Below are 25042 nucleotides of genomic sequence, written 5' to 3' on the forward strand. Positions count from 1 at the left end.
ATCTTAACATAATCACTAGTTAACTACACATGGTTGATGATATTACTAGTTTAACTAGCTTGTCCTGCGTTGCAAATAATCAATGCGGTGCCTGTTAATTTATCATCGAATCACAGCCTACTTCGCCAAATGGGTGATGATTTAACAAGCGCATTCGCGAAAAAAGCACCGTCGTTGCACCAATGTGTACCTAACCATAAACATCAATGCCTTTCTTAAAATCAATACACAAGTATATTTTTTAAAACCTGCATATTTAGTTAAAATAAATTAATGTTAGCGGGCAATATTAACTAGGGAAATTGTGTCACTTCTCTTGCGTTTTGTGCAAGCAAAGTCAGGGTATATGCAGCAGTTTGGGCCGCCTGGCTCGTTGCGAACTGTGTGAAGACCATTTCTTTCTAACAAAGACCATAAATAATTTGACAGCCAGACAGTCATCTCTATGGGTACTGGTGAACAGATGACGTCAGCATAGCCTGGTTTCAGATCCGTTTGTACCACCTTGCCATTCCAACTCCTATGGTCATTGTCACACGTTCAAAGCTGGCAAGACAGCTCAAACCGATCTGGGACCAGGCTCATGTCAATCAGACAGGTCTGTGAGTTGTGTCATGCAGATGAGCTGGATCCCAGTCAGTCTTACCCATTGGCAGGGTTAAGGGCCAGGGAGCGAGGGTTGTCCAGGTCCTTACACACCAGGACCTGTCGGTATTGTCCATCCAGCCGGGCCACCTCGATGCGGTTGGTCCCTGTGTCGGCCCAGTACACGTTCCTGCCCATCCAGTCTACTGCCATGCCTTCTGGGTAGTCCAGCCCAAACTCGATCACATGCTCCACAGAGCTGCCGTTCATGAAGGCCCTGCTGATGGTCTGAGGGAGGGAGGACAGTGGAGTTGAGTCAGACACTTGTACAACAGTCAGGCACTGAGCTCAATATGAACCAAAAAAGCCTGGAGCTTAAATAAATAAAACATCCCGATAGCTAAATTAACCCAGATGACAGAAAACAAACCCCCAAAATTTGAATGGAAACCCTAAAACGAATGACTAGAATAGAATGACAGAGAAAAGGAGTCATTCTCACCTTGGTGCTGACGTCAGTCCAGTAGATCCTGTTCTCGGAGACGTCAAAGTCGAGGGCGGAGGCCTCCTTGACCCCAGTGAGAGGGATGGCAACGTCGTTAGAGTTGGTCCCGAGGGAGATAGAGCGGATGTCAGCCCGGTTGGTGAAGAGCAGGAAAGCCTCGGGCACCACGCACATCCTCATGTCACTGAGGAGCTCCAGGCCCATGGGACAGTCACAGCGCAGGCCCTGGGGCCGGTGGAAACACAGGTGGCTGCAGCCGCCATTATCCTCCACACAGCCGTTTGTGCCTTTGAGGGAGAGAGGGAAAGAGAGAGACATGGTCAGTTTATCTGCAGCAGCCTGGGAGATCTGGTACTGTCCTCTCTAAGGACTGTTTACAGCTGTCAGTTGTGATAATACATCATACATAAGAAAACATTTACCATAGTAGTACTCAGAATTATTGCATACTTAATATTGTAGAACTTAAAAAAAATATTGAACCTATATTTTAACTAGGCAAGTCAGTTAAGAACAAATTCTTATTTACAATGACTGCCTACCCCGGCCAAACACTAACGACGCTGGGCCAATTGTGCGCCGCACTGTCACTACCTAAACTCGGCAAAAAAAGAAACGTCTTTTAAAGTTAATTCGTAAATATCTAAATAACTTCACAAATCTTCATTGTAGAGGGTTTAAACACTGTTTTCCATGCTTGTTCAATGAACCATAAACAATTAATGAACATGCACCTGTGGAACGGTCGTTAAGACACTTACAGCTTACAGTTATGAAAACTTAGGACACTAAAGAGGCCTTTCTACTGACTCTGAAAAACAACCAAAAGAAAGATGCCCAGGGTCTCTGCTCATCTGCGTTAACGTGCCTTAGGCATGCTGCATAGAGGCATGAGGACTGCAGATGTGGACAGGGCAATAAATTGCAATGTCCGTACTGTGAGACGCAGAAGACAGCGCTACAGGGAGACAGGACGGACAGCTGATCATCCTCGCAGTGGCAGACCATGTGTAACAACACCTGCACAGGATCGGTACATCCGAACATCACACCTGCGGGACAGGTACAGGATGGCAACAACAACTGCCTGAGTTACACCAGGAACGCACAATCCCTCCATCAGTGCTGACTGTCCGTAATAGGCTGAGAGAGGCTGGACTGAGGGCTTGTAAGGCAGGTCCTCACCAGACATCACCGGCAACAACGTCGCCTATGGGCACAAACCTACTGTCGCTGGACCAGACAGGACTGGCAAAAAGTGCTCTTCACTGACGAGTCGCGGTTTTGTCGCACCAGGGGTGATGGTCGGATTCGAGTTTATCGTAGAAGGAATGAGTGTTACATCGAGGCCTGTACTCGGTGGTGGAGGGTCTGTCATGGTCTGGGGCAGTGTGTCACAGCATCATCGGACTGAGCTTGTTGTCATTGCAGGCAATCTCAATGCTGTGCGTTACTGGGAAGACATCCTCCTCCCTCGTGTGGTACCCTTCCTGCAGGCTCATCCTGACATGACCCTCCAGCATGACAATGCCACCAACCATACTGCTCGTTCTGTGCGTGATTTCCTGCAAGACAGGAATGTCAGTGTTCTGCCATGGCCAACGAAGAGCCCAGATCTCAATCCCATTGAGCACGTCTGGGACCTGTTGGATCGGAGGGTGAGGGCTAGGGCCATTCCCCCCAGAAATGTCCGGGAACTTGCAGGTGCCTTCGTGGAAGAGTGGGGTAACATCTCACAGCAAGAACGGGCAAATCTGGTGCAGTCCATGAGGAGGAGATGCACTTCAGTACTTAATGCAGCTGGTGGCCACACTAAATACTGACTGTTACTTTTGATTTTGACCCCCTCTTTGTTCAGGGACACATTATTCCATTTCTGTTAGTCACATATCTGTGGAACTTGTTCAGTTTATGTCTCAGTTGTTGAATCATATGTTCATAAATATTTACACGTTAAGTTTGCTGAAAATAAACACAGTTGACAGTGAGAGGACGTTTCTTTTTTTGCTGAGTTTATAAATTAAACACACTTCTTACACTACTACAGCTGTGTACATCCAAATAACAATAAAACCCCATAATTTCCTCTTTCTCTTACCGGAGACCTCAGTGACTCTGGTGGCCTTGAGTCCCATGAGATCAGGTAGCTGGTCAATGATGATCTCTCGGATGGCGTTGGTCTTGTGGACCCTCTCGATGCTCCTCCTCTGCCAGTCCGTCCAGTAGATGTAGTCGCCCAGCAGCGTGAAGCCAAAGATGTGGGGTAGCTTGTCCTCCAGCAGGGTCATCCTGTTGGAGCCGTCCACGTCAATCACCTGGGTTTACGGAGAGGAGGGGGGTTTAATATTGATGGGCAACCCAAGCAGTAGCTTTTGCCAAGTATGAGCATGGAGCAGTTGGGTGCTTTGCTCAAGGGCACAGTGGTAGGAAACGGCAACTGATAGGCATTTGTCTGATTAGGCGTAAGCAATTGTCCAAGCAAAAGAGTTTGTCCTCAGGCTCTTGTTCTGTAACACACAAGCATCTACCCACACCCATAGATCACGATTCCCCAATTGGCGGAAAGAAACTAGTGGGGATTTTATTTGGCTACCAAAGTTTACTGACCAAAACAAATATTTTTTGTAAAAACAGCAAATCAAGTGATTTAATTTCAGAAATGTTCCACAGTATTCCCAAGCATAATATTGTATACAGAAGTTAGCATGGTTTGAAATTATTATGTTTTAGTCAAATATATCTGTTTGGGCTTCTTGCGGTCAATTTGCAGTCTACAAATTATTTGGAATTATGTTCCTCCCCCCCGCCCCCCGACAATCCGCTCAAGAAAATAATAAAAGTATTGCGCCTGAATCTAGTTGATGATCCCTGCCATAGATGCTGTAGGCGTCAATATGAGTTATGACATCTAATTCTTGATAACCTGGGGTACATTTAAAACACACAAACAGGTCAGAGCAGGTTACTGACACTAGATAGAATGCACTGACAATGACAATAGTATTTCACAGGTGCATGTTCATTAATAGTGTTGAGAACACTAATTTCAAGACTGTTTCAAAGCCAAATCAATAAAACTCAATATGTAACTAACTGCAAACTGACAAGCTATTTATATTCAAAGATCACCATTAACTATGGAGCATGACCGTCAATATCTCTATCTGGGGAAAAACACCATTTCTGCTAAGTGGGAGACCACGCAGAGTATATCATATTTAAATTAATAAAATGTGACAGTATAGGATTCCAGTCACAAGGGTTGCATTAGAAAATGAAGTAAACGGATATAGGGAGTGGTGCCAAAGCATGCCTCTGTCTTATGAGGAGCAGAAAGAGAGAGCTGTTCCTTACTGGGAACTGAACTGCTTATTTCTGAAAAGGCTGCAATTACACTCAACACAATTCCTAGCCGACCCGGCATTACTATTACACAAAACTGTGCCACTGAAAATAGACCTGTGTTTTTTATTTTAGCAAACTGGTGTAAGCTCCAGGAAATATTTCAGTCCGACTGAAAATTCTGGAGTGTGGCATCTTATGATGGCCACTCCTACGTGACATGGTGAGCATATTCTACTCTAGGAGAAACTGAGCACTACACAGATCAGCACTGTGTGCTTCTACCATTTCGGTTTGCATGGAGGTATCAGTGGGTTCACGTGGGTGTTAATCACGCTATACAACCAACCAACCCTAGGTCTTTATTTTGGTGGTAGACAAGCCGAAGTGGCTCAGACACAAAAATTATAATGAAAAGTTGACTTCTCTGGATGAAAACGATGTCGTCCACAAGCACTTTACAAAACCCTATAGGAACTGAGCACAAAGGCACCAGTACACTTGCATATCCTGTTCACAGCAGGTATTTAACAATGGAAACTTGAACTTATAAGATCTGGTGGTCTTACAGATGACTTTGGATCGCTCTAGTGAATACAAACTTAGGCCCCTTCGACAGATATCAAATCAAATCAAATTTTATTAGTCACATACACATGGTTAGCAGATGTTAATGCGAGTGTAGCGAAATGCTTGTGCTTCTAGTTCCGACAATGCAGTAATAACCAACAAGTAATCTAACCTAACAATTCCACAACTACTACCTTATACACACACACAAGTGTAAAGGGATAAAGAATATGTACATAAAGATATATGAATGAGTGGTGGTACAGAACGGCATGGCAAGATGCAGTAGATGGTATAGAGTACGGTATATACATATGAGATGAGTACTGTAGGGTATGTAAACATAAAGTGGCATAGTTTAAAGTGGCTAGTGGTACATGTATTACATAAAGATGGCAAGATGCAGTAGATGATATAGAGTACAGTATATACATATGAGATGGGTAATGTAGGGTATGTAAACATTATATTAAGTGGCATTGTTTAAAGTGGCTAGTGGTACATTTTTACATAATTTCCATCAATTCCCATTTTTAAAGTGGCTGGAGTTGAGTCAGTATGTTGGCAGCGGCCGCTAAATGTTAGTGGTGGCTGTTTAACAGTCTGATGGCCTTGAGATAGAAGCTGTTTTTCAGTCTCTCGGTCCCTGCTTTGATGCACCTGTACTGACCTCGCCTTCTGGATGATAGCGGGGTGAACAGGCAGTGGCTTGGGTGGTTGTTGTCCTTGATGATCTTTATGGCCTTCCTGTGACATCGGGTGGTGTAGGTTTCCTGGAGGGCAGGTAGTTTGCCCCCGGTGATGCGTTCTGCAGACCTCACTACCCTCTGGAGAGCCTTACGGTTGTGGGCGGAGCAGTTGCCGTACCAGGCGGTGATACAGCCCGACAGGATGCTCTCGATTGTGCATCTGTAGAAGTTTGTGAGTGCTTTTGGTGACAAGCCGAATTTCTTCAGCCTCCTGAGGTTGAAGAGGCGCTGCTGCGCCTTCTTCACAACGCTGTCTGTGTGGGTGGACCAATTCAGTTTGTCCGTGATGTGTACACCGAGGAACTTAAAACTTTCCACCTTCTCCACCACTGACCCGTCGATGTGGATAGGGGGGTGCTCCCTCTGCTGTTTCCTGAAGTCCACAATCATCTCCTTTGTTTTGTTGACGTTGAGTGTGAGGTTATTTTCCTGACACCACACTCCGAGGGCCCTCACCTCCTCCCTGTAGGCCGTCTCGTCGTTGTTGGTAATCAAGCCTACCACTGTAGTGTCATCCGCAAACTTGATGATTGAGTTGGAGGCGTGCATGGCCACGCAGTCGTGGGTGAACAGGGAGTACAGGAGAGGGCTCAGAACGCACCCTTGTGGGGCCCCAGTGTTGAGGATCAGCGGGGTGGAGATGTTGTTACCTACCCTCACCACCTGGGGGCGGCCCGTCAGGAAGTCCAGGACCCAGTTGCACAGGGCGGGGTCGAGACCCAGGGTCTCGAGCTTGATGACGAGTTTGGAGGGTACTATGGTGTTAAATGCTGAGCTGTAATCGATGAACAGCATTCTCACATGGGTATTCCTCTTGTCCAGATGGGTTAGGGCAGTGTGCAGTGTGGTTGCGATTGCGTCGTCTGTGGACCTATTGGGTCGGTAAGCAAATTGGAGTGGGTCTAGGGTGTCCGGTAGGGTGGAGGTGATATGGTCCTTGACTAGTCTCTCAAAGCACTTCATGATGACGGAAGTGAGTGCTACGGGGCGGTAGTCGTTTAGCTCAGTTACCTTAGCTTTCTTGGGAACAGGAACAATGGTGGCCCTCTTGAAGCATGTGGGAACAGCAGACTGGGATAAGGATTGATTGAATATGTCCGTAAACACACCAGCCAGCTGGTCTGCGCATGCTCTGAGGACGCGGCTGGGAATGCCGTCTGGGCCTGCAGCCTTGCGAGGGTTAACACGTTTAAATGTTTTACTCACCTCGGCTGCAGTGAAGGAGAGCCCGCAGGTTTTGGTAGGGGGCCGTGTCAGTGGCACTGTATTGTCCTCAAAGCGGGCAAAAAAGTTGTTTAGCCTGTCTGGGAGCAAGACATCCTGGTCCGCGACGGGGCTGGTTTTCTTTTTGTAATCCGTGATTGACTGTAGACCCTGCCACATACCTCTTGTGTCTGAGCTGTTGAATTGCGACTCGATTTTGTCTCTGTACTGGGACTTAGCCTGTTTGATTGCCTTGCGGAGAGAATAGCTACACTGTTTGTATTCGGTCATGCTTCCGGTCACCTTGCCCTGGTTAAAAGCAGTGGTTCGCGCTTTCAGTTTCACGCGAATGCTGCCGTCAATCCACGGTTTCTGGTTTGGGAATGTTTTAATCGTTGCTGTGGGTACGACATCGTCAATGCACTTCCTAATGAACTCGCTCACCGAATCAGCATATTCGTCAATATTGTTGTTGGACGCAATGCAGAACATATTCCAATCCGCGTGATCGAAGCAGTCTTGAAGCGTGGATTCAGATTGGTCGGACCAGCGTTGAACAGACCTGAGCGCGGGAGCTTGTTGTTTGAGTTTCTGTTTGTAGGCTGGAATCAACAAAATGGAGTCGTGGTCAGCTTTTCCGAAAGGGGGGCGGGGGAGGGCCTTATATGCGTCGCGGAAATTAGTATAACAATGATCTAGGGTTTTTCCAGCCCTGGTAGCACAATCGATATGCTGATAGAATTTAGGGAGTTTTGTTTTTAGATTAGCCTTGTTAAAATCCCCAGCTACGATGAATGCAGCCTCAGGGTGTGTGGTTTCCAGTTTACAAAGAGTCAGATAAAGTTCGTTCAGGGCCATCGATGTGTCTGCTTGGGGGGGAATATATACGGCTGTGATTATGATTGAAGAGAATTCCCTTGGTAGATAATGCGGTCGACATTTGATTGTGAGGAGTTCTAGATCAGGTGAACAGAATTACTTGAGTTCCTGTGTGTTGTTATGATGATCACACCACGTCTCGTTAATCATAAGGCATACCCCCCCGCCCCTCTTCTTACCGGAAAGATGTTTGTTTCTGTCGGCGCGATGCATGAAGAAACCAGCTGGCTGCACCGACTCCGTTAGCGTCTCTTGAGTTAGCCATGTTTCCGTGAAGCAGAGCACGTTGCAATCCCTGATGTCTCTCTGGAATGCTACCCGTGCTCGGATTTCGTCAACCTTATTGTCAAGAGACTGGACATTGGCGAGTAGTATGCTAGGGAGTGGAGCGCGATGTGCCCGTCTCCGAAGCCTGACCACGAGACCGCCTCGTTTGCCCCTTTTTCGGCGTCGCACAGGGTCGCCGGCTGGGATCAGATCCATTGTATTGGGTGGAAGGCAAAACACTGGATCCGTTTCGGGAAAGTCATATTCCTGGTAGGAACGATGATGAGTTGACGTTAATCGTATATTCAGTAGTTCCTCCCGACTGTATGTAATGAAACCTAAGATTACCTGGGGTACCGATGTAAGAAATAACACATAAAAAAACAAAATACTGCATATTTTCCAAGGAACGCGAAGCGAGGCGGCCATCTCTTTTCGGCGCCGGAAGTTGGCTGATGTCTAAATACTACCTACGGATTCACAGACGGCTCTGCCAGTGACGGCCATATTAGTGTGGCATATTGTTTTGCCGAGAAGCTCTCAAAACAAATACTTTCTGTACGGTGTGGTTCCCATCTCGAGCTCTTCCTGTGTGGCCAGGGAGCTTGGAGTGTGCAGACGGAGATGGGGATGGGGCTGAGGCTGCTTCCAAGGGCTGCCTGCCCTGGAGGGGTGTCCACTTGATTAATTTATGTAATTCAGTCCCTCGCTTCCTACAGCTGGTGGAGCGACTCACTGACTTCCTCCCTCTCTCCCAATATGAAAAAATAAATAATTATTGGCACATTGTTGGGTGAAATACTTTTTCTCTTCACAAACACTGCAGGCAGCACAATATGAAGGGGACAGGCAGAATTTGACACCACAGAGAAATGGTGTCGCTTTTGGGGAGAAGGTGAGATGGAGGATAATCCAGCTCACTAAACTGCTCTGACCACAATGCCGAGAGAGAGAGACTAGAGGGGTGGACTGGGTTCACACCGAGCATTCTTTATGGAACATTATACCGGTTTGGCTGTTAGGATAAAGACACTAGATAAAGACATTAGGAGAAAGCATATAGCACTGACTAAGAGGGCTAAGCACAACTCAGTGGAAAGTCTTAAAGGGGAACTGGTAAGATATTCAGAAAGGTTTGCAGTAACACACTGAGGGGGAGAGGGTAGGTCATGATGCTCAACAAAACAGCAGCCATAGTTTCTATAGCAGCCCCAGCTAGCAGAGATAATACCTCAACTGGACTTTCCTGGAAGCTTCACACAACTTGCGTGGTATGCCATGAATGTTATGATTCCCTGTTTTAGGGAAATGGATCATTTTAAACACTTTTTCCTGCCTTTGGAATGCAAATATGTTATTTTGCAGTTAGGCCTAATTAGAGCGTTATCTGTGACCCAATTAAAATATGGATGACCAGTTGTGCTTTGGAAGCAGACTTTCACTTTAATATTATTATAACACAATCTTGGGAGCGTGGTTGAACATAGGATGGGCCGGAGTTGATCTTTCTCGTCTCATGGTTACGTAGGAGTAAGGCATGAATTCTTTCCACTGGTGTAATTAGACCTTTTTATTGGATGGCATACCTTTCAAACATCTGTTTCCCCTTGCCTTTATGCTTTCAGTGGACTATAGGACATTGTTTGACTGCTCACCTGAGTAACCACCAAATACCCCAGCTATTTTTACCAGCAATGGAGAAAATCGCCAACTCTGGCATTCCTTCCCTCTCCATTTCTTTCTCAGTCTAATCCAGGTAAGATTACTGCTCTTTCTATGGAGTCATGTTCCTCCCCATCCTGACAATTCCACATACACCGCTCGCCTTGCAGCGCATCAAAGGACTAAGTGTGCAGCTGGTTGATTTTTGGCCCTGGATTCCAGCCACGGTGCGGCCACACTTTCTCCAGGTTAACTCTTTCTGGGGCTAGCCTGGGAGTGGAGGGGAGGATGGAGGGAAGTGGGGGAGGGGAGGCCCTAGACTGCAGGCACGGGTAAATTCATGGCTGCCAGCACACACTGGACCCTCTGTGCTGTTAACACGCCAGCTGCCTAGGCTAATTAGTCCAGAACAAACCTAAGCAGGCCTCTGAGGTCATTAAAACATAATGCCACAGGGAGAAGAAAAAAAAGTGTTGATGGAATTTACCTCCCCTTCTACCAAAAAGGAAAATCTTGCAAACAAAACACAAAATGGACTCAAAATTTAGGACCAACCGAGAAAACAAAAAAACTGCACTTTGATGGCCATCCTATCAGCAGGAGTCTATCCCCCTCCCTTACAGACGTTCTATTCATTTTTTACTGAGACAATTAGACATGGCCTTCGCCACTGAAAGATGGGTGCACCATTTTTTCTCCCTGCTCTTTTTCAGAGACAATTATGCACTGGGAGAGTTTTTTTTATAGTGTGAGAACCCTTTTCTTGACCGAGGAAAACATAAACAAAACAGAAAACACAAAAGTCTCATCAGTAATTCAGGGAAAAGTCAATCCTCGGCAGGCTTCAATGCCAGCCAATTGTAAACGTCCTCTTTGCGCCTCAGTGTCATTGAGATGCCTTACAAATTCAATCTGCAGGCCGGGGCAGTGTGACGGAAGGCTGCATGGCCCTCAAAGCCCAGTCTTAGTTTCTACTAGCTAGCAGCTTATAGTGGAACTGACAGTGTTTTAACTACTTTGTAAATATGAAACAAACAGACAATGATAATATCAGTCAAAAATATAAAATTGACAGTTTATGCTTCAAAACCAACTTCATAAGAGGTTTTACAAAAGAGGTTATATTTGACAAAAAATTGCATTATGTAGAGCTGGGATGGTCAACTTTTATTGGGATGGGAGTCACAAAAAAACAGAACTCATCATGAGGGGTCGCAGTGGCTCGTGGGTTTGCGTACCCACATCCATACCACGCCCCCTTTGCAAGCAAAACATTTGTAAGTTAATTTCCTGCAATTCCACAAATTTTTCCATGGTGCGGAGAGAATATGTAGCTATTTGTTTGGCAAGCTAAAACCACAGAGCCTAGCTAGCTGCTGGAAGGATGTCATGTCATTGGATGGACGAGTGGTTGAGTGGCAGACTTTCCTCCCATATCGTTTTTTGGTGGCTACACCTAGAGATGCAGGTGTCATTTGGTAAGCTAGCAAGAAATGTGAATCACTTCCCCTAAAGTAAAGTGAACTTGGCAAAGTTATATAATTTCTCCGGTCAACACAATAATAAATACAATCCTTCAAAACCCTACACCAGAGAAAATTATTTAGCCACAGAGGATCATTAGCTTATTATTTTTCTTTGTTGCTTTAGATTGTTTTAAAATCACAAGGTCAGGGCATAACCAACAGTCGGGAAGCGTGCTATTTGGGCAGTGCGAGCAGCATATGAAATAGCTAGTTGTAAGTGAAAAGCATCTATAATGGACCTAAGCCTATCGCAATATTTCAAAATACAAATCGCGGGAAAAACACAAGAGGATAAAGAAAAAAACAAACCTGTCTTTTGCTACGCTATCAAAATTCTCAACTCACAATAGTTTGAGTGAACAGTAGCTCATCTTATTGGCACTATAGCGAAGAGCATCGGCCAAATCCCGGTGAGTGCGCATATTCACTGTCTTTATCATTGGGTGTCTCCGTGCTCCTGGACAGTTTTTTTAGAACAATAATTTCCTCCTCCAAGACGAGGTCGTTTTCATTTATCTCAGTTTATCAGTGTCAGCCGAGTAGCCTACCCTGTAATTTTTGGGGTATTAAAGATTCTACTAGTGTCTCCAGTCGTGAAGGTAAAGAGTCGTAGAATTGAATGAAATAAGTTTATAAAAGGCAAAAACAGTTACCGATTTTTCTCGGATCTACCAAAAAAATTTCACTAGCTGGGGCAGAGCTCTGGATGTGTGCAAAGAAAGGCGAAGAAAAGCAGAAGTATTTTTTGCGAACAGTGAGTCAGTTATATTGGGCTCCCGAGTGGTGCAGCGGTCTAAGGCACTGCATCTCAGTGCTAGAGGCATCACTACAGACCCAGGTTCGATTCCAGGCTGTATCACAACTGGACGTGATTGGGAGTCCCATAGGGCGGCGCCCAATTTGCCCAGCGTCATCCGGGTTAGGGTTTGGTCGGGGTAGGCCATCATTGTAAATAAGAATTTGTTCTTAACTGACTTTCCTAGTTAAATAAAAATACATATATTATTAGCCTAACTTATGACTATCCAATCTACATCATATTAGGAAAAGTTGGCTATCTTACATTAGTCTGCAAAGGTGATGACAGATGCAGCAATACTTTATAATTAAGGTGATTTTTTAAATATTTTGTTTTGCTTTCCCCAAGTACAGCTATGCTGAACTTGAACGACTGTTATCCACAGTTACCATCGCTTAGTTGTCAATCAAATATATTTGGCATCGATCAAATGGGCAGGCAGGCAAGTTCCCATTGTTGTCACAACGTGGGTTGGGACCGAAGCATGCGTTAGCAGGCAAGCTGCAGAAGCATGAAACACAATGAAATTGTTTCTTCATCATCTTGCTACAGTTGAAGTCAGAAGTTCACACACATCAGCCAAATACATTTAAACTCAGTTTTTCACAATTCCTGACATTTAATCCTAGTAAAAATGCCCTGTCTTAGGTCAGTTAGGATCACCACTTTATTTTAAGAATGTGAAATGTCAGAATAATAGTAGAGAATTATTTATTTCAGCTTTTATTTCTTTCATCACATTCCCAGTGGGTCAGAAGTTTACATACACTCAATGTGTATTTGGTAACATTGCCTTTAAATGCTTTAACTTGGGTCAAACGTTTTGGGTAGCCTTCCACAAGCTTCCCACAATAAGTTGGGTGAATTTTGGCCCATTCCTCCAGACAGAGCACATAATTTTCCTACCTCATGATGCCATCTATTTTGTGACGTGCACCAGTCCCTCCTGCAGCAAAGAACCCCCACAACATGATGCTGCCACCCCCGTGCTTCACGGTTGGGATGGTGTTCTTCGGGCTTGCAAGCCTTCCCCTTTTTCCTCCAAACATAACGATGGTCATTATGGCCTAACAATTCTATTTTTGTTTCATCAGACCAGAGGACATTTCTCCAAGAAGTACGATATTTGTCCCCATGTGCAGTTGCAAACTGTAGTCTGGCTTTTTTATGGCGGTTTTGGAGCAGTCGCTTCTTCCTTGCTGAGCCGCCTTTCAGGTTATGTCGATATAGGACTCGTTTTACTGTGGATATAGATACTTTTGTACCTGTTTCCTCCAGCATCTTCACAAGGTCCTTTTCTGAGGGCTTGGCGGATTTCTTTTGATTTCCCCATGATGTCAAGGAAAAAGGCACCGAGTTTGAAGGTAGGCCTTGAAATACATCCACAGCTACACCTCCAATGGACTCAAATGATGTCAATTAGCCTATCAGAAGCTTCTAAAGCCATGACATCATTTTCTGAAATTTTCCTAGCTGTTTAAAGGCACAGTCAACTTAGTGTATGTAAACTTCTGACCCACTGGAATTGTGATACAGTGAATTATAAGTGAAATAATCTGTCTGTAAACAATTGTTGGGAAAATTACTTGTGTCATTGTCACGAATAGCACCGAAGGTGGCTCCCCTTCCTGTTCGGGTGGCGCTCGGCGGTCGTCGTCGCCGGTCTACTAGCTGCCACCGATCTCTTTTTCCTTTTCGTTTGTTTTTGTCTAATTGGTTTCACCTGTTCCTTGTTGGGTTTTTGGGGTGGGTACTATTTAAGTTCCTTTAGCCCGCTTGTGTTTGTGCGGGCTTGTTGTTATTGTACGTAGGAGGTGTATTGTTGATTTTGGATTTTCGCTGTCCGGTTTATGTAACAGTGGTCTTTGGGTTGTGTTTGCGCCTGTGTTTTGGCTTCACCCATTTTTGTACCTGTTACTGTGGACATTAAAGCGTTTTTCCCCGTGAAACTTCTGCTCTCTGCGCCTGACTCCACACCCATCATTCTCCTGACGTTACAGAAGCCCGCACCAGGATATATGGAGTCAGCAGGAGCAGCGACCACCCCTCTCCCCACGATGGAGGAGAGAGTCCTTCATCACACGTCCATCCTCCATCGCATCGGATCAGCGATGGATCAAATTATGGAGAGGATGGACCGTTGGGAGAGGAGTGGTCTCCCTACTACCCCACCTACCCTCCCACCAGCAACTCTACCATCTCCTCCAGCGGAATCCGGTGCCAGCGCTCTGCGTATTACGCCTCCGAGGGAGTACGATGGAACGGCAGCGGGGTGCCAGGGATTCCTGCTACAACTAGAGCTCTACCTGGCCACCGTTCGGCCGGCTCCCTCGGACGAGGAGAGCGTGAGTGTCCTCGTCCTTGCCTGACGGGTAGAGCCCTAGAGTGGGCCAATGCCGTCTGGAACGGGCCCGACTCAGCGAGGGGCCACTACCCAGAGTTCACCCGCCGTTTCCGGGCCGTGTTCGATCACCCTCCGGAGGGCCGAGCGGCGGGTGAGAGGTTGTTCCATCTCCGGCAGGGGACGAGGAGCGCGCAGGACTTCGCGCTGGAATTCCGGACCTTGGCCGCTGGAGCGGGGTGGAACGACAGGGCCCTGATAGACCATTACAGGTGTAGCCTGAACACTCCTTGGTCACCCCAGGTGAGTCAGCACCACACTCTCCCAGAGCTCGTCAGGTCACCCGGGTATTTCGAGGACGGTGCGAGGTCTTAGAGGGAAGTACTGGTGGCCTACCTTGGTGAGGGACGTGCGATTCTATGTCTCCTCCTGTTCGGTGTGCGCCCAGAGTAAGGCTCCTAGGCACTTGCCAAGAGGGAAGTTACAACCCCTCCCCGTTCCACAACGGCCGTGGTCCCATCTATCGGTCGATTTTCTCACTGATCTTCCCCTGTCTCAGGGGAACACGACGATCCTGGTCGTTGTGGATCGGTTCTCGAAGTCCTACCGTCTTATCCCGTTGCCCGGTCTCCCTACGGCCCTACAGACTGCGGAGGCGCTGTTCACCCATGTCTTCCGGCACTACGGGGTGCCCGAGGACATCGTTTCTGATCGGGGTCCCCAGTTTACGTCCCGAGTGTGGAGGGCGTTTATGGAGCGTCTGGGGGTCTCGGTCAGCCTGACCTCGGGGTATCACCCGGAGAGTAATTGGCAGGTGGAGAGATTGAACCAGGAAGTGGGTAGGTTTCTGCAGTCGTATTGCCAGGACCGGCCAGGGGAGTGGGCGAGATACAGGGGGTACATTAAAGTGTTTTTTCCCCGTGAAACTTCTGCTCTCTGCGCCTGACTCCACACCCATCATTCTCCTGACGTTACAGTCATGCACAAAGTAGATGTTCTAACCGACTTGCCAAAACTATAGTTTGTTAACAAGAAGTTTGTGGAGTGGTTGAAAAACAAGTTTTAATGATGGCCGTGGCCATCTGGCTAGTATCAACAAGGGCTTTCTTCAAAATATAGTTGAAACATTACGTAGAAAGCTTGGAATCTAGATCATAAGCAGTATGCACGGATATGCATTGCCAAACAATGCTACTCTGCCACCGTCTGGTTTGAAGTATTTTAACAAGGCTGGGAGGCTGACGACTTCCAAAGTCTTTGGTGTGTGTGAACACAAGAGATTGTCTGCCGATACTCGGTTCAGAGGTGCCAAATACTGTCGGCAGGCAAACGTTTAACAATCCTACCAGTGTGTCAGAGCCCTTATAGCAGGTGCATTCCAACATATTCCTTGACAGCTACACTCCTGTAAGTTTTCGCTCCCACCCCAGTTGTAACTAACCTGGTTCAGGTTATCAACTAGCTAATTATTAGAATCAGGTGTGCTAGATTCGGGTTGGAGTGAAAACCTACAGGAAGGTAGCTCACCAGGAACAGGGTTGGAGAGCCTTAAAATTACAAGGCCAGGGCATAACCAACAGTCAGGAAGCGTGCTATTTGGGCAGCGCGAGCAGCATATGAAATAGTTGATTGTTGATTTGTGGTTGTAAGTGAAAAGCATCTATAATAGACCTAGGCCTGTTGCAATATTTCAAAATACAAATCGCTGGAAAAACAGAGGATAAATAAATTTAAAAAAAAATGTATTTTCCTAGGCTATCAAAATTCGCTCAAACCCCAGTTGTAACTAACCTGGTTCAGCTTATCAACTAGCTAATTATTAGAATCAGGTGTGCTAGATTCGGGTTGGAGTGAAAACCTACAGGAAGGTAGCTCACCAGGAACAGGGTTGGAGAGCCCTGCCTTATAGGCAACAGAGAGAGAGAGACTACCTGTTCATGGTTGTTTGATCAATAGGACTGTTAAGGTCCCAAATATAAGAGGATTTCCGTAGTATTTATTTACATTTTAGCAGAAAACCATTCAGGGGTATTTTGTGGTTTTTGGCAAACGCTTTCTAATGATCTAAAGTTGAGCTAATGCTGCAGTCTGTAAACACACAGTCCAGTTCAAAGTGTATGATGGCAGGCCCATGTGGCAAATGGCTTATTAACATACATGCCTACACAAGCTCTGATTGGTTATGGCGCACCAGTCTGTGTAGTCTGGGCCTGAACAAAACTGGCACGTTTTTATTAGGTTTTATCTACTGCAGTGGCTATTAATTGTCCAAACGCATGGTTGTATTTTTACAAATGCCTTACTCTACGCCATTCCCAAACATTCTATGAAAGTATGAAAATGACTGTGCTCGCTTCTCAGAAAATATAAAACATTTTATCAAGATTTCCTTTTTGCTAAAAAGCCATCAGTTCCACTTTAAAGCTTCTCTGAGGAAAATGACTGAGGCCTGACCAATGCTCCACACAGACGACAGGAATGGCACACACAGCATTTATGACATAAAAAAACATGTCTTTTTTACCACTGTCTCAAAATTACAGATCATAATTCCAAAGGCCTTTTAAAATGTCAAGCACTAGTTTATCCTATTTCATCTGAATTAAAAAGAATGTAGGCTATAAAGTCAGTGTCCTGAAAAAGTTAGATATTTGTAGTTGTGGGATCTGGGTATTTTCCTGGGTTTGTGTTCCTACCTGCCCATCATATCATTGGGCAGGTAGGAACACAAACCCAGCATATGGCCTGTTGGCTCAGTTTGGGGATCACCATGAAGATGCACATAACAACCTGGTGGACTGCATTACCTGAAGTAGTTCAGGAGAAGCGCACAAATTAAATCTCCACATGAGCATCCCCCAACCCCTTTTAACTGCCAGATTTGATCATTTACACCCCCCCACCAAGGCCACTTCACACGAAACAACCTCCCAATTGGCTTTGAAATGTTATAGGGTTTGGCCAGTTCTTCCGAGGGCCCGACTCGGCAACAAATTATATTATATTTTTATCTGCCGAGAAGAGCGCTGCCTTAAGTCAAACAGAATGTCCATACTGCTTTTCTTTTCCCCTCCAATCCTCCATTATCCTCCCAATCAATCTCAATGTTCCATGCACTTCCCCCCCAACCCCCTTCAGTCCCTTTTCAAGCCTCCCTCTCTTTTCTTTCTCTCCCTCCCTTTTGAGGCTCGACCACCTCCACAGGAAATAAGCAGGAAAGGAGGAAAAACGCTATATTCTCAAATAACATTCAAACTATGTCACCCAATATAAATGTTTCTACTGTTTGAATCCTTTAACAAAAATGTGTTTTAAAAACTAGACTATTGGTTGTATGATCAAATTCTTCTAGAATATGTTTTACTGGCTTGCATGTTGATGTTAGTCTTCACAGACCAATCTTTAAAAATAATTGCTGGATCTCATGAGCTCCTGTATCCTGTTTACAAAATAATCAACATCCTACTGCAATACACATTTATATTATCATAATCGTAGCCCTCCTCTGGAACTCAACATGAGCCTAATATGATGCCGAACTCCCCCCTCAGAGCCTGGGCAAACAGCTATTCCTCACATAGTACAGTAACAGGATTAGCTTATTGCTAGAAAACTATATATAAAATACAATCATTTGGTTATAAAGGCATACCTTCAAATGGTAGATTGAGTTATTTCCTGGCTGAAGAGACATATTAGCCCCACAGGCTCAAGTTGATATACTGGGATTTATAATGTATGGCATGAATATTTTCTTTAGAGTATATCCATACAAAAAAGCTGGCCAAATCCCACTGTACCATATGGACAAACTCCAACACGCACACACCCAGACAGACACACAGAACCAGAAGCAGAGAGGGTCCAGCTCAGTGTTTCCCATACTCAGTCCTCGGGACCCCAGGGGGTGCATGTTTTGATTTTTGCCCTACCACTAGACAGCTGATTCAAATAGTCAACTAATTAAGCTTTAATGATCTAAATCAGCTGTGTAGTGCTAGGGCAAAACAAATAAACGTGCACCCCCTGGGGTTCCCGAGGACCGAGTTTGGGAAACACTGGTCTACCTGTAGCTGAACATAATAATTATTGATCCATGGAACTCCATCTTCTCCTGATCCATACACCTTCCCGGGAGATATGGATATAGTGTCTGGAGAGATTCACTCACAGTCAATCTCATGCACCAGTCTATAAACAGCCATGTATTCACCTACCAGGCCTGCCAACAGTATGTCCAGCATAGCCAAAAAAGTATTACATTTACATGGTGTTGCAGCTTTCACACTCAGACAATCCTGCTGATCCAGGAGGCATGAGTAAATGCATAACTTGGGTAAGAAAAGCTTTGGGGCTCATTTAGGCTGTTCATTCAGAATCATTACAGCAAAGAGTACTGTCAACAGTATACAGAACCAGTATACAAAACATTATTTAGCCTATATTTACAATATCAGTCAATTGTTGAGCCCACCTGCACACACACATAACTTAGGCACAAGTGATGGGGAAATCAACCCTCCAAGCACCATATTCAAGACAAATTGAGCCTTAATGTTAATGTTGCTAGGAACTATCACAGTTCATTCCTTTCTTCTCAACTGGGTTTTCAAAGAACGGTCTAAACAGGCTGGATGTCTCAGCAACTTCTTTAAATGCCACTCAGGCCTATTTGCCTGTAAATTCCAACACAATGTGGTATTTGGGATACATATGGGCTGCATTGTGAACAGACAAGTCAACAGCTGCTGGCAACTCATCACAACACTGCTATGGAACGAGGGGTAGCCACAGCACAATCAAGTTAAGCCACAAACACAGCCAGAACAGGCGCAGAGGAACTCACAGGCCCCCCCCGCCTGCTGACAGATGTGGAAGAATGCACATCCCTATGGAAATGAGACAGATTGTCGTGCAGCATGGAGCTGGGACTGCCTCTCTGGCTGAACACTACGAGACCAGGCAGGCTCAAAGCTGGAGCCAGACAGCACTCTTTACAGGTATTAACCTTTGAAGAAGCCGATCACGTCCTCCCATATAGCAGGGCTGTAACGTCAAAAAGAAAACACGTTCTTGTTGATTCAAGAGCCTACTCTCCAAACCATCTTTAGTTTTTATTTGTTATTTACAAAGGTGCACCGCTATGATCCATCAAGACGATGATGATGAGCGTTTACCGGCGAGGTATCTTGGAAAATTGTAGCAAGACACCTGAAACAGGTAATAGCTAATAGTTCTCTTCCTGTAAAAAATGTATTGGAAAAGAGAGAGATGCGTTTTCTAAAACAGCCATGTCCATGATGTATGGCGAAGTGAGTGAGCAGATGGGCCGATGGGGGTGGAAAATATTACAAAAAGTTAGGTGTCTTTTATTCTCCTCAAACATGGCATCCTTCCTCAGAGCTTGGCACATCAATGTTTTAAGACCTCACTCTATAAGGCAAAAAACAGCAACAATCTGTTACCAGGCAATTAACTTCTTAGCTTCTCCGACAAGGGGCTTTTTAAAGAAAATCTGGGTTTTGACTGAAGTCTCCACAAAAAAAAGTATAATTTATCAAGGCACTGTTAAATGGGAGCAGACCCTTTCAGGGAGAAAGGCCAGTTATTTATTTTTGCGTAATTTAAAGCAAAGGGCAACGGAAGCCAAACTATTAGACTCCAGATGCGGTGACAAGTGAGCTATAAAACGTAGCAGTGCAAACAAAACAAGCCAACAAGGCCAGCACAACAAGCTTGTACAAAGATGTCTTAATGGACACCTCTGAACATGAGATACACATGCCATCACCCCCCTTCCCTCTTAATAAAAGCCACAGATTCCATAGTAAGCCTTTGGACAGCCTGTAGGAAGAGGGGAACATCCCAGCTGATGCTGGGCCAGACTTAATCCCTCAAAAGTCTTACTGAACAAAAACACAGAATTGACTATGATGGGCAAAGAAATCCATTGGGGAATGGGAATTTAAGGAGTTTTTGAACTTTTTTCCTAGAAGTTGGTGGTTTGAGTTTACGGACTGTGGGAGTGGTCGGACAGGCATTAGCAGAGTCAGTCTGCGTGACTCAACTCACCTGTTGATGAGCAGTTGAGACTGACCGATCAGAGGGCTATGTACGTGTTGAGTGCTCTATGGCTTACTCAGCTGCTGTCCCACCCACCGTACTGAATGTGAAGAGGCTTGGACGGGCCACTTACACTGAGACTAAAGCTGTCATTAGCATGGCCAATGTTTTAGAGAGAGGCCCCTTGCTGGAAAATCCTCCACAAATTAAGTTTCACGGCTCAAGACAACAATGTGGCGAGGCCACCTGAGCGACGCTTCGGAGGAACTTTAAAGAAAACATTATTGATCCTTTCAGACGAGAGGGGTTTCAGCCAGCATCCATCAGCACCAGGGCCTTCAGCTGGTCAGACTCAGCTCTCAGGCCTAAATAAAGACTTCCTTTCAGAGCGAGGCTTTTCATTGTGGTGGAGAAAAAGGCCTGGATGCCACTACTTTGACTGTGAAGCACAGAAAACAACTCAATTATCCAAATGCACTCAATTACTCATTGTTGTTCGTGTACTTTCTCCACTTTTTAAAAAATAGAAATAATAGACCACTTCACATAATGATTTATTTGTCATAATAACAGGCAATTTAGAATCTATTTTTGTCCATTTAATCGTAGTTATTTTTTTTGGGGGGGGCCTCGAACCAGGATCTCTAGGGGCACAGCCGTAGTCCCCTGTGCCACTCGGGAGGCCCTAATCTTAGTTATTTTAATGAGATTCATGGCTCAGGAGAGTGCCATAGAAGGAAAAGTGTTATTTTCACACATGGTTCAAAGTTGCCTCTACTCTTTTCTCACCAGCACGTAGAGATGGGTATAGGCCTAGCTGCTGAGATCACAGGAGGTCTTTGAGGTTCAGACCACTTCTGAGAACTAACACCCAGTTCCTGAATATATTTTTCATTCCGCTCATATTTTACAGGAGGAAATTCCATCACCGCCCCCTGTTATTTCCCTCTAATGTACCATATGGAACCCCGCCGCACACACACGGCAATGAAGGGTGACTAAATGCTCCACGGAAGGAGAATCTGCATAATTGTACAACAAAGCAGGAGTTCCTGTATAGAGGACTAGCGCATCAGTCAAATTAGTTATCCTCAGGATCTCACCAGTGATGGGGTGAAAGAGGGGGTTTGCGGCAACATCAGAGGCTTTCACCGGGAGGTGGGGGTGGCGCGGTTGGAGAGGGAGTCAGATTCCTCAAAAAGAGGCAAAAACACAAAGAGAGACAAATAAAAGACCACAATTCCCTTACTGTTTAAGGAAAAACCTGCTAATCCGAGTGCCAATAATTTAGCCTTCTTTCAGATGTGCGAGTCCCAAGATGAAAGGGGACGTTCTTGGACCGTATTCAAAACCAGGCTTTCAGCAGCACGTTTAAAAGGAGGCAGTGGACTCTAGGCCAATCACCATTTCAAACTCCATTGTATCTCGGGAAAAGGAATAGGCCTACTTGGTAGCCCGTCAGCAAAGAAAAGCTCTGTTGACCCAAAATGTACCCAAAATGTACCCAAAATGTGTGGACCCAAAATTGACCCCTGCGGAACACCTTTCGTAATATCGAGGAAACCTGATTTAACACCATAAGTAGATACACATTGAGTTCTATCTGTCAAGTAATTTTTAACCAGTTACATGCAGCCTAATCTAGGCCAATTGAGGAGCCTCTGAATTAGCAGTGAGTGATAAACATTATCGGAAGCCTTTGACAGGTCAATGAAGAGGGCAGCACAATGTTGCCTTTTATCCATGCAGGTAACCACATCATTTATAACTAGGGATGCAGCAGAGATAGTGCTATGACCTGGTCTAAAACCCAACTAATGTACATTTAGAATACATTTCAAAGATAAGAAAGATCTTAGCTGGAAATTAATAAAGGAATCTAATATTTTAGCTAGGCAAGAAAGTTTAGAAATAGGGCGATTAATTATTTAGTTCACAAGGGTCACCACTTTTTTGAAGGGGAGTACATGGGCCGCCTTCCAAACCTTGGGGATAGTACCAGATATAATCGTCAGTTTAAAAATATGGGTTAATGATCCAGCAATCACGGGGGCAGAGAGCTGCAGCACTACTACATACACATCAACAGTGTAATATCTGGATGAAGTTTGCTAATACAAAAGGAACATAAAGTAGGATTACATGGTATGCATACATTGTATGATGTTTATTGATATGTAATGTATTTGTAAAGAATATGAATTAATATTTGACCAAGTGACAACCTTATTCTAAGGGCACCGGCTCATCACAACAATGTGCAAGAAGTTGGCCTACTGTGTTGGTAGTGGCCTATTTCTAATAGTATTGTTAACGTTACACATTCTAGCTACTGTCCATTACTGATACATACAGGCAAGAGTTGCTTTCCTTAGCTCACTACAAAAAGATTTAGGGCCAACTGTTATATTGGTCGTCTAATAACCAGCTAGTGGGGATACTTGTAAACATTACAGCTAGGTCATTCCTGTTGTTGTTTAGTAAACTAACTACATTGAGTACAGTAGTTAGTAGCTACCTAACCATTACTCTTCAGATAATGAAAAACTGTAGGATGGTAGCTAGCTAGCATAGTGACAGGTATTCCTATGATTGAAACAACATCGGAAACAATTATCTACAGTTGCTAATAGTTACCGGTAGCTACCTGGCTAGCTAGCTTTGTTAGTGCAGGGAATAGGTTAGCTAGCCTCTAGTAAGGCTGTTGCGGTAACCGTATTACCGCCACACTAGCGGTCACTAGTCATGAAGGCAGTCAAATTCCACGTGACCGTTTAGTTATGGTAATTAGGCTTCTCGAAGTTGTGATGCTGCTGATGGTTGTTAGTAGCCTACCAAACTTGCCAACTGCCTGGTACACAGCACTATATTGTCCCTCTAATCACTCTGACACCAATGTAAATGTAATAGAAAATCTAATCAAACACTTCATGAGAGCAGCAACATTTCTATAGGCGTTGCAATTGTGCGAGAAAACAGAGTAATGGCCTCTATTAAAAAGAGGAGGATCCCATCAGCTTTCTATAGGCTAGGCCTACTATATTTAATTCTCAAATTTCCTAATATTAGGCACATTGCTTATCTTTGCCACAGGAGTATAACCTACCTGGCATACATGTTTCGAGACAGGTGCATGATAATGGTCCATTCTAAATCAAAAAACAAATTTCATGCAGTATTTAGCATATGTAAAGACAAGATTAAATAAAGAATAGTCTGTTGGGTGACAATATTAGCCTATCACTTGTGAATTATATATTATCACTTGTGAATGATGCCCAGCATAAGGCAAGAAACATTGCCGCCTTATTTTTTGCGATTTTTTTCAAATCATAGTCGCACACCTCATGTAGCCTAGCCCATAGGCCTATATCTTTTGATACGGTTTGTATCACAACTAAAGTGGCCAAATACCATCTTAAAATTAAGCATATTAATCCACTTTACAAGGGGTGTAGAGCCTAACTGGCATAAATAAGCAGCGTGTGAGTTTCAAGTTTGGGGAAGAAAATGTTCACCATAAAAATGCACCTTTTATAAAAGCATTACATGCACAATCGCATTTGCGGTCACTTTTGATAAGTGTTTTCCCTCTAATGGAACATTCGCGCTTATAGCCTACTGTCACACCTGATCTGCTTCACCTGTTCCTGTTGTCTCCACCCCCTCCAGGTGTCGCTTATTTTCCCCTGTGTATTTATCGCTGTGTTTCCTGTCTCTCTGTGCCAGTTCGTCTTGTATGTTTCCAAGTCAACCAGCGTTTGTCCCGTTCTCCTGCTTCTAGTCGTCCCGGTTTTGACCCTTGCCTGTTCCTGGACTTTGTACCCACCTGCCTGACCATTCTGCCTGCCTTGGCCACAAACCTGTCTGCCACTCTGTACCTCCTAGACTCTGATCTGGTTTTGACCTTTTGCCTGTCCACGACCATTCTCTTGCCTATCCCTTTGTATTCATAAACATTGTAAGACTCCAACCATCTGCCTCCTGTGTCCGCATTTGGGTCTCGCCTTGTGCATTGATAGCCTACTGCCATTTGTGCATTGCTGCGCTTATAATGTTAAGAAATAGCCTAATTTTAAGCTAAACGTTCGGATCTGTTGCGTCAGCCACATTGCGTAAAAAAGGTTTGTTGACGCTAGTGGTTGTATTAAGTTGGGAACTATCGCATCCCACAACTGTCCCAGACTATCTTTGGAATATTTACTTCTCGCACAGAATAGGTCAACTTTTGTACTATGGGGGATAGTAGGTTGACATAGGCTAGTGCTTTTGTTCGTTAGGCCTACTCATCTTGTTGGCTGGCGAAAAGTAAATGTGGACAGTTCTTCCAATATCTTCAATATGCACCTTGGAATTAGATATGGACACGCGCAGTTGCGTCCCTGATGTGTCTGTTTTCACTTGTAGCCTGTGAGAAAGACTTGATCACCTGATGGAGAGCCATGCGAGTGAGAGGTGCTTCGGAGCACGCAGCACTCTGGGAGAAGGGCACAACCCAGCACTCTGGGCCAAGGGCACAACCCAGCACTCTGGGCCAAGGGCACAACCCAG

General features: G+C 44.9%; 1 protein-coding gene across 2 annotated transcripts in view; it reads right to left on the reverse strand.

Annotated features, from left to right (window-relative positions):
• Positions 1-25042, reverse strand: part of LOC139539753 (low-density lipoprotein receptor-related protein 5-like) — an 83698-nt gene that overhangs the window by 12714 nt on the left and 45942 nt on the right. For both annotated transcript variants that reach the window (XM_071343009.1, XM_071343011.1), the window contains 3 exons: positions 3189-3405; positions 1088-1377; positions 647-873 (listed from right to left, as the gene is read on the reverse strand). In XM_071343009.1, the coding sequence (XP_071199110.1) occupies positions 647-873; positions 1088-1377; positions 3189-3405 (734 nt within the window). The remainder of the gene's footprint in view (positions 1-646; positions 874-1087; positions 1378-3188; positions 3406-25042) is intronic.

This window comes from Salvelinus alpinus, chromosome 15, assembly GCF_045679555.1.
Source record: "Salvelinus alpinus chromosome 15, SLU_Salpinus.1, whole genome shotgun sequence".
NCBI classification, from domain to species: domain Eukaryota; kingdom Metazoa; phylum Chordata; class Actinopteri; order Salmoniformes; family Salmonidae; genus Salvelinus; species Salvelinus alpinus.